Source organism: Amblyomma mixtum, chromosome 1, assembly GCF_055824585.1.
Source record: "Amblyomma mixtum isolate Tamu chromosome 1, ASM5582458v1, whole genome shotgun sequence".
In the NCBI taxonomy this organism is placed as follows: domain Eukaryota; kingdom Metazoa; phylum Arthropoda; class Arachnida; order Ixodida; family Ixodidae; genus Amblyomma; species Amblyomma mixtum.
In genome coordinates this window covers 4726477-4740908 of record NC_143012.1, presented here as the reverse complement: position 1 = coordinate 4740908, position 14432 = coordinate 4726477, and the positions used below count along the sequence as shown (strand labels likewise).

Below are 14432 nucleotides of genomic sequence, written 5' to 3'. Positions count from 1 at the left end.
CAGACATACAGCGGCACCGGCGAGCATGTGTTTCGAGCCGTCTTGAGATGTGTGCCTGTTTTTTTGATCTCTAGAGAGATAGCGACACGGAGGCAGACAGTGCACACCCCGGCCACCGATGAATTCTTCAGGAGGGAGGGACAAATCAGCCGTGTCCATCCCCGCTTTGTCGGACTGCTCAGGGGCAAGCGGGCGATGAGTTGGCGCCGCCGCCGCTCGCTGTCTCCTCCGATCCACGGGAGAGCGCAGTTCGGTACAAGCGCCGCTTTCAGAATTTTCGGCAAAGGGGATTAGCTGCTTTTGTTCACGGCGACGCAGTCTCCAGAGGCGCCCCCACACCAGCGTTCCTTGAGTCTTCTCCGGAAACCAGCGCCTTTGGTCAAGGCAGCCCGATGGCGCCTGCCTGGCTCGCCTGTCACCTCTGGCTGGGCCTCAAATCCCAACAGCGCCCATGTACTGTGCGATGTCAGTGCATGGTAAAGAGACCGTCCGTCCCTCATAGCCTGAGTCGTTTTGGGGCTCTGAACCTCATAAAAACACACAAAACAAATTTTCCGACCGGAGTGGCGAGTGTCCCTTCCCCTCGGAAGTCGCGCGGCGTTCCTTGCGTGTGCGCGCCTCTTTGTTTGTGCTTCGGTGTTTTTAGTGGCCGGTTGTCAACGAAGCTGAGAACAACCAAGACAGCGGACGAGAAAACGACGAGCGGCGAGTAGTGTTTGTGCAAATACTCGACTGTGCGGTTGCGCGAGCAAGATGGAGCGAGGTGTATGAAGCTGCGAGCGTGCATTTATCTTGTAAATAAGTTTTCGCTGCATACATAGTCATTTTTTGTTTTCAACGTACGCATTCAACCGTTTTTCCAATCAATGTGTATATATTTTTAACACTACCAACCCCGAGGAACTCCATAGCCAGCTTTGTCTCGCGCGGTCCCGAATGATGGATATTCGACGCTTCTTCAAGCGTCAGCGGTTGTCTGACGAAGCATTATCCAAATGCGCCCCTGCAGATTCTGGTGTGACATGTGACAACGGTGTAGCATTTGAACAGAGTGATGCAAGCTTTTATCACCGGACAGTAGCTGATGTCGTCGACTCCATGGAAGGGACTCTGTCAACAGTGAGTTCAGGTGATGCAGCAGGCCGAGATGATTCCATTTCTCCTTTCTTGGGATTCAAGTCCGGATTTGACCAGAGCGATGCAACCTTTCATCACCGGACAGTAGCCGGCGTCGTCGTCTCCATGGAAGGAACTCCACCAGCGAGCTCCGGTCACGCAGTAAGCCGAAACGATTCCCTTTCTCCTTGCTTGGGATCGAAGTCCGGAGACAACATCAAGAAAACAAATAACTTGCCTCAAGAATATGACTTAGGAGAGTTTCTAGGCAAAGCTAAACTCACTGGCATACCGGACTTTTTGAAGTTACGTCTTCTTACTAAGCCATGGTCGCCAAATGTCACATATGATTTTAAGAAGGATGTAACACCTGGAAAGAGGCCTTTTCGACGTCAGTGGCTGGGAGATTACGCCCCCTGGCTTGCGTACTCAGCGACAGCGAAAGGCGCCTTTTGTCGTTTTTGCGTCATTTTTCCTCCGCGTGTTCACCGGGGTACTCAAGGTAGTTTTATCGTGCGCGCTTTCAGTAACTACAGAAAAATGCACGAGGCGTGCAGGGATCACGTAAAATCCCAATGGCACCAGGAGGCAATGACGGCCTCACAGAACTTTATGGATGTGATGAAAGGCAAGCAGCTACCCGTTGTACAGCAGCTGAACAGAGCACTGCACGCGCAAGTTGAAAGGAACCGTGAGAAACTATTTCCAATAGTTTCCACCATTGTCTTTTGCGCGACGCATGACTTGCCGATTCGCGGCAAGCAGTCCGATAGTGGAGTCTTCAATGATCTGCTTGACTTTCGTGTAGAAGCTGGAGATACTCTACTTCAGGAGCACTTCGCTTCTTCTGCTGGCAATGCCAAGTACACTTCTGTCCGCGTCCAGAACGAGATCATCACAATCTGTGGCGACATCCTGAGAGAGCAGATAGTTACCGAAACTAACAAAGCGTTTGCTTTTTCCGTTCTTGCTGACGAAACTGCAGATATTTCAGGAAAAGAGCAGATGTCTATAGGCGTTCGCTTTATTGACAAGGCGGAAGTCGAAGTGTGCGTTCGAGAGCAGTTTTTGGGATTTGTAGAGCTGGAGCAATTAAACTCCGCTTGCATCGCCGCGGCAATCTTGAAGCTTTTGACGAATGTCGGACTGATTCTTTCGAACCTCGTTGGACAGGGGTACGATGGATGCTCTACAATGGCTGGAAAAGAAGCTGGAGTGAACAAAATTATACAAAAACAGTTCCCGAAGGCACTATTTTTCCACTGTGCAAGTCACAAACTAAATCTCGTCATCAACGATTTGAACGACGTCTCTGAAATTCGAAACACAACTGGGATAATCAAACAAACCATAAACTTCTTCCGCGAGAGCGTGCTCCGGAGAAAATTGGTGCCCAACATTCCGATGCTGTGTGAGACAAGATGGTCTGCAAAGTACAAGTCTATTAGGATCTTCTCTCAGCATTACGTGGCCATAGTCGAAGCACTCGAGCAGCTCGCGTCCACGGAATCATGCTCGAACGCTGCAACTAGACAACGAGCTCACATCCTCTACTGCGCAACAACAAGCTCATCTTTCATCGTCTGCTTGCATATTGTAGCGAAGTACAGCGCTCGGCTCGAACCAGCTACGAACATTCTGCAAGGTGTATCCATGGACTTCCATTCTGTGCATGGCCACATCACTGAGCTACAACGTATTTTTCGCGGCCACCGGACAAACGCTGTAGAGGAGTTCTCTAACATCATGAATGCAGCAAGGGAGGCAGCCAATCACTTAAATGTGGTGATATCTGTACCAAGACAAGTCTCTCGTCAGGCCCACCGAGACAACTACGGGATTCAGTCGCCAGAGGAATACTACCGTGTGGCAATATATGTGCCGTACTTGGACTCCCTCACTGCTTCTTCAGCTCGGCGCTTTTCTGAAAGCAATGAGAGGAGCTTCAAACTTCTCCAGCTGCATCCATCAAAAATGAAGCACTTGAGCCGTGTTGAGTTCGCTGTTCTCGCCGAAGAACTCCAGTGCTTTTACGGCATCGACAACTTCAAGGAAGAGGCCATCTCTTGGTACGAGATGTGGTGCAACAAAACTGGGGACCCATCAGAAATAACTTACTGCGAGCTTCTACATCAGGCCAAGACATTCTTCCCTGGTGTTGCAAAAGCCATTGAGGTGGCTCTGGCTTTGCCAGTTACTACCTGTACGGTCGAACGCTCCTTCAGTACAATGAGGAGAGTGAAAACGTGGCTACGCTCAACGATGACAAACGACAGACTGGACGGCCTTTGTATGATGAGTGTGCACCGAGAGCGTGTAATGAAGCACAGAAATGAATTTATCACCAGTGTCATCACGCAATTCGCCCAGAAAAATCCGAGGCGTCTACAGTTTCTGTTCAAGGAAGACTGACTGAGTGACTGTCGTTGCGTGTTTGTGAACATATTGTGCTGTGTGCTGGTCATCAATCCGGGTGTGTCGAGAACCCGTATGCAGCAAGACTGAGCACTCTTCTCCACGAAGTGATAGTATCTTTTTGCATTTTTATTAATTTTAATTGTTTCTTCGTTGATAAACTCCAATGTATCTCTCCTAGCCTCGCTTTAATTTGCTGTTTGTAATTTTTCTTTCATGTGTGTATTTTACTTATTTATTTTATTTGTATATAAATAAATAAATTTACTCCGCAAATAGTGCCTTTTTGCTACGAACATACCCCCCCCCCCCCTCCGGCGCCAACAACCAATGGGGCCCCCCCCTGCAAAAAATTCTGCGGACGCCCTTGGCCCTGCTATTTCCCTATTCCCCTACCCGTTAGTTCTGATTTTCTAAAACACCCTAACTGCGTCAATGACACCTACGAGGAGAGCGGTATAAGAGGGAGAAAGCATGCACAAAGGCTCATGGGCGATTGAGGAGAGGGGGGGGGGGGGGGAGCACAAGGAAACGCTCAGCGTGTGACCCCAGTGTGGCAGCATTAGACTTTTAGCCTATCGGAGACGCACTATAACGTAGACGTATACTGACTTACTGGGCATCGGCTGCGCCCGCGCAGTGGCTGGAACGGAGCCACGGCCGGGTCCACTGCGCGTGCACGGGCGGTGTCCGGGTGTCTCCGGTAGAGATGGGCTACTAAGTCGAGTCGTCGCGCAGCGGCGGCCGGTAGCCACGCGTGACATTTGGACGCGGCGCGCCGCGTTCCTTCCGTTAGAGGCGCTGCGCTCGCTATGACGTCACAATAGAGAGACAGGAGGTGCAGCCCGGGGGTATAAAATACTCGCGCTCGCCGTCTGCCAAGTTAATCCCCGAAGCGCATTTATAGGCATGAATAAAGTACAACCACAAATCCATGTCTGACCTCAGTTTAATCACATAGCCAAGCAAAAGTGGGTACACCATGAGTTTGACCCAAAGGGGAAGTCATGTTTAACCAAGAGCACCACCAAGGTACACCACAAGACGTGCCTATAGCGTAGCCACACTGTACTGCTTTTGCAACCTACCAGGCTTAACCAAAGCTAAGCCCCCGTCAATTACTTTCTTTGTTTGTTCAGCTTTCTACTGCTCTTATTATTTTTGCGAAGGCGCAGATCCTAGGTTCGAACCTGACCGTTACAAAGGGAGCAGCCACACGCCATCATCATCATCATCATCACATCGTTTGTTTTACGTGTTACGACGACGACGACGACACAACGCCGCGCAGAAACAGGAAACTTGCACATAAAACTCACCGTGAGTCTTGCGGCGGTTGCACGCAGGGCAGTGGCTTCGCAGTTCTGCAAGAGAGAAATGCGTTCTCTGTATGGCGCGCCCATCGCAAAGTTTGCATTAACCCATTATTCTGCGTGGTTTTAAAGTCTCGCGCCTCTTCGGGACAGGCTGCTTGCCTTTAATCCAACGTTTTCACTGGCAATACACAGCGTGGACTAACCTCATGACCAAGGGTGTAATTGCGTTTTATAAATCACCTGAAAGTAGATACACATGTATAGAAAAACTCCCCACAGTTTTATCAAATTTTTCGCAAGATGTCTCAACTGCGCAACCTGTGCAATAAGAGTTCCTCGGGCGTCGTCAAATTGCTCTCAGGAGGTCCTGTGTGCACCTGACACTGGCACGGTGGAAGCGGAAGCAGAACCGGTTTGTAACAGCCCACAGAGGAGGCGTTTCGACATCTCACACGGCCAGCGGGAAGATTTAAAGTTGGCAGCGTGTGGTACATCCGCAAAGTTAACCATCATAGTGTAACGACGCAATTAGTAAGGCTTTAATAAAACTCGCGTCAAACTTCCCTTTGTTGGAAGGCGAAGTTTCAACAGTGAATATTTGCGTTTCGGGCCCCGCTAGACAATTATACCTCCGCCGTGATCGCCACATCCATCAGTGCTACCATCATCATCACTATTATCATTGATCACCACCATCGCCGGCGTCCCGCCAGAAAGAAACGCATTCTGCAGCACACAGGTTCAGCGGGAGCACAGGCGCCGCAAATTCTTTACCACATTGTTCCCTGCTACCCAGAAAATATGCAAGGCCGCTGCCCATGAGCTTTGCCCCCCCCCCCTCCTTGTGGTGAGACGTGTGCACGCCTATGAACGGGAGCGAACAGCATGTGTTTCGTTCTGCGTGAGCGCCCTTCGGCTCGCGCTGACTCACCTGCTGCTTGCGGGCCTCCAGCAGTGCCCCCGTCGCGGCCCGCGGCTGACGTCGGGAACGGTGTCTTCCGGTCGGTGCCATGCCCCGTCGGCTGCCTCTTCCCGTGCGTCTCGAATCCCACCCGGAGCAAGGAAGCCTCGAGCCTTTTCGCTATGCTGCGCACTGACAGAGGAAGGGGAGGGAGAGAAAGAGCGAGAAAGTATTTGATGTAAAACTCAGTCAACAGTGTGGCACTACACCCTTAAACATGCGTGGGTAGGCCCTTCTATCAAAGGGTGTGCGCTAGAGGACAGCTTGCTCGCTTTTCACTCCTTTCTGCTTACAGTGTACATCAAACCTTCCAGTGACAAAGAGGACAACTCCATCCGATTATTGTTCCCAGAAAAGAAAATTATCTGGCTCTTTCTGGCTACGTCGGCAGCTAAGGACGCATTTGTCGCCGACAAACCTCGGGTTAAAAATCAATTCAATTCCGACTCGTGACGTCCTTAACGAACAGGACGGGTTTCCTACGTTTTCAAAGTGGTCTCGGCACAACTGCCGTCGGCACACGCGTTTTACTTGCGAAGTCGGCCGGTGATGGCGACACCAGTGTTTCGTGCCTTGGTCTTGGAAGCTCCGTCTTCGGTGAGGGTGGTCCCCTTGCCACTAGAACGCGGTGCCCTGTCGATACAGGCCAACTTCTACTTGTTCCCAGTGTACCTATAAAAGGACACCTAGGACGATAATTCATTATAATGCTGCAACTACAACGAGCCTCTCTTTGTTGAAACCAGAGATTTTACAAGCTTTTCAAAGCCGAAATTAGACTACAGGAACCGCTGCCACATGAGGTTCTTGGAAAATTAACTGCAGTGACGTGTCAATACTCCCCCTTTTTTTTTTTTTGCGTATCAGGTGACTGCACTGCCATACACTTCGCGGCAATGATCACGGAGTCATCGACGCCACGAGTTTGAATCGAATAGTAGGAGGAAAAAAATTTACAGGGACACCCGATTCCATAAGCACCGAGCCTCGAAAACCTTCGCCCCATATCGCTGACGTCCTGCGTCGGCAAGACCATGGAGCACGCATTGCTTAACCGCTGGCAAGCCCACTTAGAGCACAAAGGGGCATACCCACCATCCATCATAGGATTTCGCCCACAATTGTCCACGCAGGACGCAATGATACAACTGAAGCACCACGTTCTTGATGGCAAGACGAGAGGCACCAAAGCCATTCTCGGCCTCGACCTTGAAAGCGCGTTCGATAGAATCGCGCACTCGGCGATCTTACACCAGATATCGCGGCATAACCTTGGTGTACGCACGTACAACTACGTTAAAGATTTCTTGACAGACAGGCGAGCTGTTTTAGTGGCAGGGGACCTCCAGCTAGAAGAGCAAACGCTGGGGAGCACCGGCACCCCGCAGGGCTCCGTCATCTCGCCCACGCTCTTCAACCTGGTCATGATCGGCCTAGCAGAAAAGCTACAAGAACTGAAAGACGTCCGGCACACAATATACGCCGACGATATAACCCTTTGGGTGCACAAAGGCAGCGACGGTCACATCGAAACGGCACTGCAACTAGCAATCGAGACAATAGAGGAATACCTAGAGGGTACGGGTTTACGATGTTCGCCGAAAAAGTCAGAACTCCTACTCTACCGCCCCACGCAGAGGGGCAGACCACCCGGGAGTGGTCGGAATGCGGCAACGACAAAGCGCTAGTACGAAGAGATCAGACTACGTACGAGAAACGGAGCAACCATCCCGATAGTACACACAATTAGGGTCCTCGGCATGATAATCGAGGCCAACGGCGTCAACGGCGAAACGATCACTAAATTAAAGCACAAGACAGCTAACGCCATGCGAATCCTCAAGAGGATCACTAGCAGAAGAAACGGAATGAGGGAGGAGAGTCTCACACGACTCATACACTCTTTCGTCATTAGCCATATTGCGTACGTTGCGGCATTCCACAACTGGTACAAGGGAGAAGAAGCCAAGATCAATGTCCTCATTCGCAGGGTGTACAAGATAGCACTGGGTCTACCCGAGTCTACCAGCACGCATCGCTTGCTCCAGCTCGGACTTCACAACACGCTTAGCGAAATCGCCGAGGCGCAGCGCACTTCACAACTGGAAAGATTAACGGGAACGACAGCAGGCCGCCAGATCATGGAAAGTCTCGGCATCCGTTACCACGTACAACAAGGCCAGAAAGTCGCCATTCCAAACGCGATCAGACAAACGCTAAGAGTCGACCCGATTCCACGAAACGTCCACCCGGAACACAACCGGGGAAGAAGAGTGGCCAGGGCCAGAGCTCTCCTGCACAGCCATGGAGACGATACGGGGACAAGGTTTGTTGACGCCGCGGAATACGCAGAACGCTCGCGATTCGCGGTTGCGGTCGTCGATTCGTGCGGCAAAACGCGCATAACGTCAAGTGTAGCGTGCGAACGCGCAGAAGAGGCGGAGGAAGCGGCGGTGGCACTCGCCCTCACGGATCCGACGTGCACCGTGGTTCTCTGCGACTCGCGTCAGACGGTTAGAAACTTCGCCAAAGGATGGATCTCACAGAGAGCGGCCCAAGTCCTGAGGAACCGGCAAGTCCAGCAGGAGGTAGAATTCCAAACCAGAATTCAATGGTTCCCGGCGCACATGGGAGAAGTATCGAGGACGTATCGCAACCGCAACGAGACGGCACACGCCAAGGCGCGCGAGCTCGCGAACCGCGCCGGCGACCGTCGTCCGTGGAATAGCACCAAGGACTGCTTGATCAACTACAACGAAATTACCAAGGCCCTCTGCCTGGCCCGCCGAACCTTCCCTCCGCCCAGCGACAAGCTGGACAGGGCGCACGCGGTGACCCTCAGACAACTGCAGACGCTCACGTACCCCAACCCGGAACTATACCACAGGCTTTACCCCGGTACATACCCGACAAATATATGCAAGGTCTGCAACGCCAATGTAGCCACTTTAACTCACATGCTCTGGGACTGCAACAAAAACCTTCCCGGTGCTAATTCCGGAACCCTCCCGCCGCGGTTGGCCGCTGCCTTGCGCAGCCCCAGCCTCGGGGACCAACTCTGGGCCGTCCAGCAGGCCCGCGAGGCGACGGCGAGGCAGCGCCTCGACGTCCCCACGTGGGAGACCTAAGGCCCCGTCGGCGAAAGCTCTGCAGGACTATGAATAAAGTCGTTACCAACCAACCAACCAACCAACCAACCAACCCGATTCCATGATGTGTTGGCAATCTGATAGCATAAGCAGCTGTTAATGCCTTCGTCGGAAGGCATTAACAGCTGGCCTAGAGCCAATGGATTGCTCCGGTCACTTCCCTCGAGCTGATGGGTGAAATTTATCACAACGCATTCTGGACCCATGGAGCTTTTAACGACTAAAATGTTTTCCTTTCAACTCCATTTTCCTCAGGAATAAATTATTTTGCGGCACACCAAAACATCGTCTCAAAAACCTCAACAAACGATCTTTAATAAGAACGAAAATTAGATGGCGTTTCCCCCAGCGTCCATTGAAAAACACACTGAGGGCAATTTTACTGAACTTTCGTTCTCAGCAAAATTAAATCATTTGATTTTTATGCGGTCAGTTGGCGCTTTTCGGCAGCAGACATCTTGTCTAATAGGTGAGAAATATAGGGTGCGTTCCAATTCTCTAGACGTCCGACAAGACGTCTAGTGTGACGTCTAGGAAGCCGTCTACATGTCTACATATTGGAACGTGTCTACTTCACGCGCCGTCTTGCGGCATACAAACTGAACTAACATTTGCGAATAGTTGCACTCCTATGTTCTTAAAAATTCTTAATAAAACAAGTTAAAAATGCTATGTTAGTAGTTTGCTAGTTCTTATTTTATTTTATTTTTTCTGCAATAATGGTGCGTTCATCGCTACCGCTTCAGCAGACGATCTCACCTGCATAGCAGACGATCTCACCCGCACGATTTCCTCTCGCGCGATTCACAAATATAATCGTAGGTCCACAAAGACGGCTTTATTTGCCGCCAGTTCCTATAAAAATCAACTTAACGGAATGACTGGCACTTGAAAGATGGTGCGTCTCCGGGCTCCAGTTCCCGCCAAGAGCACGACTCAATCAGCTTTGACTGCACCAACTGCTCCGCCATCTTTAGACAGGAAGTTAGCCTCCATCAATGTGGACTTCGGCGAAGCAGTCTTCTTGGACGGCTTCGTGAAAAAATGGAACGCGTCTCAAAATGGCGGCTGTCCGGCAAGACGTCTAAGTAGACGTCTACTCGGGAGTATTGGAACGCACCCATAGAGTTTAAAGAATTTTTTTTCTCGCTATTCGATTCAAAATAGTGAGGCTGCTGACGTCGACTGCGTTGAGGAACTCTGTCATCGCAGATCGCACTTGGTGAAAACAGCCCGCTGTGTCTTTCATTCTTTTCGTCTTTTCGAGCTTGTTATATATAGAGCCGAAGCGAAGGTCATTATGACGCTAAAAACCGTTCCTATTTGGCTCCCTTGGCTCTTACCACGTTTGTTTGTCATGTATGCTATAGGTATTGCGTGTCAAGCCTTCATGCGCCCTTCCTGCACTAATCCTGCATGAGACTGGCAGTGCCTGTAAATATAAGCGACATTAAGTTTGTCCTCTATGTCTCCTTAAATATTAAGACAATCTAGATCGATTGACCTTTCAAAGGGTGAAATGCTGATTTCACTAAAATAATCGCAGAAGCTTTGCATGCTACTAGCATATGGGAGGGCGAGAGCCCACTGATTGATAACTCAAAGTGGGAACATATGCTAGGCGTCCCGGTTAGCTGAGGCGGTAGAGCGCCTGCTCCCGTGAAGCGGTGGTACCCGGTTCGAACCCCGGAACAGGACGAATTTTTCTTTAACCACGAAGTTTTTGTGGAAGCTGCATAACCTTCCTTTGTAGCCATATGGCTTCGAATGGTTGGACGTCAATGAACAATTACTCCCTTATCACAAATCTACTCCACCTAAGGGGATTCCCCTAAATGTTTGACTAATAGTATGAATATCTTTCATGAGATGGCCCAAGTCGTTTCGGGGTTTCCGGCAGTGGTCTAATACATGTTGCATGCTGGAGACCCCGAGGAGAGAATCAGCGGCCAGAACACTAGTTTTGCTGTATTTCCCTCAGTACAGTCCGCGTTCAGCAAACAAATCACAAGGGCCAAAAACGAGAAATAAGGGCGCGTGGGACACGTGGTGAAGGGAACGTGAACAAACGGTTTCACCGGAATAACGTGTACCCGCGTTTCGAAGCAGGTGCATGTGTTTCGTCGTCGGCTACAGCAAGATGTGCTTTTCGCCGTTAACAACAATAAAGTCGACCAAGAAGAGCCCGTTGAGCCGCTTTGAACAGATGGTAAACGTTGGAGTGCTTTTTACATTTTCCCTGACGACGGCTGCGTTCGAACCATGGTTCTCTAGTCGCAGCAAAGCACGCGACAAACGCAGTCTCCAGTTCTAAACTTCTACGGCACGTGCAGATGTCTGTTACGACGCCAGAGGAGAGCAGAAGTATGGTTTCCCTCTGCCGCGCTCTCAACCCAAACGATTTCCAATGCGCGGACTAATTACGAGGCACAAGCATATACCCCCTCAAATCATTAGTGCAATCAGAAGCGTTATGGTAAGCAGGATGGCCCAGACTCCCTGGGGCGAAGATAGGCGCTCCCCAATAACCCACCTGTCGAAACAGCTTGGTGACACCCAGTGAGGCAACCCTGCCCACTCAATTCTTTCTCAACTTCCTGCTCTTCACAGGCGACGCTTTTTCGTCGGTCTACCTTTCGATCGTCAGAGTGCTTCTGAAGCAAAAAGGGACGATGCAATTAATTATCGCCTACCAAAACAGGCACTGCTTTACTATTGCACGGTGTTTCACCTACGACTGTCAGCACTTTTTTTAAATAAGTTACTTTTAAAAATTGCTAAGATATCCTAACTATCAGGTAGGTTAACAAATATTGAACAGGGACAATTTTTCGACTACTACTGAGAAGGCGGACCTGTACCATATGGTATGGGCCTGCCAACGAAATCAGGCGGTCACTGTCAATAACCAGCCAACGCAAGAGGGGTGGGAGGCAGCTCTGACCAGCTCGGACGAAACGAGTCGAAAAAAACTCATCGAAAGAGCGCGGACAGCAGCCTATGCCAATGGGGTTCCGGACTGACAGCTCCACCCGCCGCTACAGCCTCCTAAACTATTTCATTAAAATATTTTCACCATTATTACAGAGCAAAGACGGCACAGAACAAGAAGGGGACACAACAGCGCTGTTTTTACCAATTAACTGTTTGTACCAATTAACTGTATTTTCACCACCTACTGTCAGGCTCCTTACTTGCTGGGACGCTTGTAGCCCCCAGCGATCAATGTCTGCCCCCGCCGATTAATGTCTATCGGGTTCTACGTTTTCGAAAATTCCATTCTCGCCGCCACTGCAGAGCAAGCAATTTTGGGACCGCACGTAGCCGCAACCGAAGGGCCAGAAAGAGCGGCCACGAATACGAGCGCGAGTTGCACAGCGGCGCGGGTGTCGCGTGCTCCTTTCGGAGCGCCCGAATAAGAACGGCGAGCGAGCAGAGAGCACGTAACGCATGCCTTTCCTCCAACACACCTACGACGTAAAGCTCCGCAAAATTGTTGAGCGAGCTCTGGACCTCCCCGCGAACACCCCCAACAAGCGCCTCCTGGGGCTGGGCATCGTGAACACATTTCGGGAGCTCCGGGAAGCCCACTTGACCAACCATTACACACGTCTCTCGAAGACATCGTCGGGTCGCCGCCTCCTTGCCCGACATCCAACACAACACTCTCATGGAAGAGTGCGTACGTATTCCATCCCACTGGAGATGCGCCTTCCACGTGCGCCCTCTTCCCGCGAACATGAACCGTGAGGACCATAATGGCCGGCGCCTGGCGCTGGCGGAAGCCCTGGCCCGCCACTATGGATCGAAACCCGGCGTATTCTACGTGGATGCCTCCAGCCCCCACCATGGGGGATGGTACACGGCCGCAGTCGTCCACCAATCCAAAACAGTGAACGGCCTTACTTTCCGAGCCCGTGCAATAACACACGCGGAGGAGGTCGCCATTGCGTTGGCTGCATCTGATCCCACTTCAAAAACAATTATTTCCGACTCGCGAGGGGCCTGTCGGAACGTCGAGCAGGGCTGGGTACCGTACCTAGCCTACCGCATTCTCCAAAACAGCGTCTACACTTGGTACTCCTCTCACCGGCGTATCGTTTGGGCTCCTGGTCACATGGTTGATTGATTGATTTAAGGGGTTTAACGTCCCAAAGCGACTAAGGCTATGAGAGACGCCGTAGTGGAGGGCTCCGGAAATTTCGACCACCTGGGGTTCTTTAACGTGCACTGACATCGCACAGTACACGGGCCTCGAATTTCTCCTCCAAAGAAATTCAGCCGCCGCGGCCGGGATCGAACCCGCGTCTTTCGGGCCAGCAGCCGAGCACCATAGCCTGAGGGAAATGAGGCAGCTGACGCCGCCGCCCGCGCGCTCTCTCACCGGACATTCTCCTCCGACCCCGATGATCAGGAACTCGAATTCACTCCCGCTTGCTCCTTCAAAGACATTGTTTTACTTTATCAATCTGGCCATGGTCTTTATCCCCGCCCATGTAAAGGTCTCTCAAAGACGGAGGAGCGGCTTCTGCTTCGCCTGTGTACTGATACTTTGCTGTGCCCGGCAGCTCTCAAACACTTCGACCCTTCTCTCTCGGGCAGCTGTCCGCACTGTGCGGAGAAGACTTCGGACATCTACGACATGGTGTGGGCCTGCCCTTCCAACCCTGCTATCCCCCCTCACCCCAACCCAACCCGGGAGGACTGGGAGGCGACCCTGCTCGGCTGCTCTGACCTGCAGGCCCAACGGGCCTCGGTCGCGCGAGCCCGGGCGGCGGCCGACGCCACTGGGGTACCCAACTAGGGACCTCCACCTGGTACTTGTAAGGGCTGGCCCCCTCTGGGTCAGCTCATGCATAACCTCTTTAAGTGTATTCGTATATAAATGTCTTCCACCACCGCCACAAGCGCCCGACTAAGAACGGCGAGCGAGCAGAGAGCACGTAACGCCTGCCTTTCCTCCAACACCCTACTACGTAAAGCCGGCTTTACTACTATGCATTCCCCCCCACCTCCACCCAATTTCCGACACCCCAAAGAAAAGGCTCCGAGAAAACGCTGTTACGTTGCAAGACACTGCTGGCCTGTGGGCCAGAGATCCGGAAACTGTTTGTGCTGTGTCGCGTTCCGACCCATACTCGGCGTCGCAGAGTGCCGGCCTCGTCGCGGACGCGAGTCCCATGTTCGGCGTTCGAAAACGCGAACGTAAAAGCCGAGGGACGCGAACACGGGGACACGGCGTTCGAGAACACGACCGTCAGCGCCTAGGGACGCTTCCTCCCGTGAACGCGCTGCTTGGTCTCGTGGGCACGGCGTTCGAGGGAGCAGTGAACGCACGGGAGTCAACGAGGAGAGTCGTCCTCCAGCAGCGGAAGAGAGCAGCTGCTCGGGGAGCCAGGCTGTACTACCTTCCAAGGGCCTGGGGCCCTCTTTTCTTTTGGGTCACATTTTCTTAATAAAGACCCAATTCCCAGC

General features: G+C 51.7%; 1 protein-coding gene across 5 annotated transcripts in view; it reads right to left on the bottom strand.

Annotated features, from left to right (window-relative positions):
• The window catches only part of LOC149365314 (uncharacterized), a 101540-nt gene that overhangs the window by 75176 nt on the left and 11932 nt on the right, over positions 1-14432 (bottom strand). For all 5 annotated transcript variants that reach the window (XM_089541907.1, XM_089541911.1, XM_089541910.1 and 2 more), the window contains exons 2-3: positions 5779-5940; positions 4851-4895 (exon numbers count right to left, since the gene is read on the bottom strand). In XM_089541907.1, the coding sequence (XP_089398033.1) occupies positions 4851-4895; positions 5779-5859 (126 nt within the window). In that variant the 5' untranslated portion in view covers positions 5860-5940. The remainder of the gene's footprint in view (positions 1-4850; positions 4896-5778; positions 5941-14432) is intronic.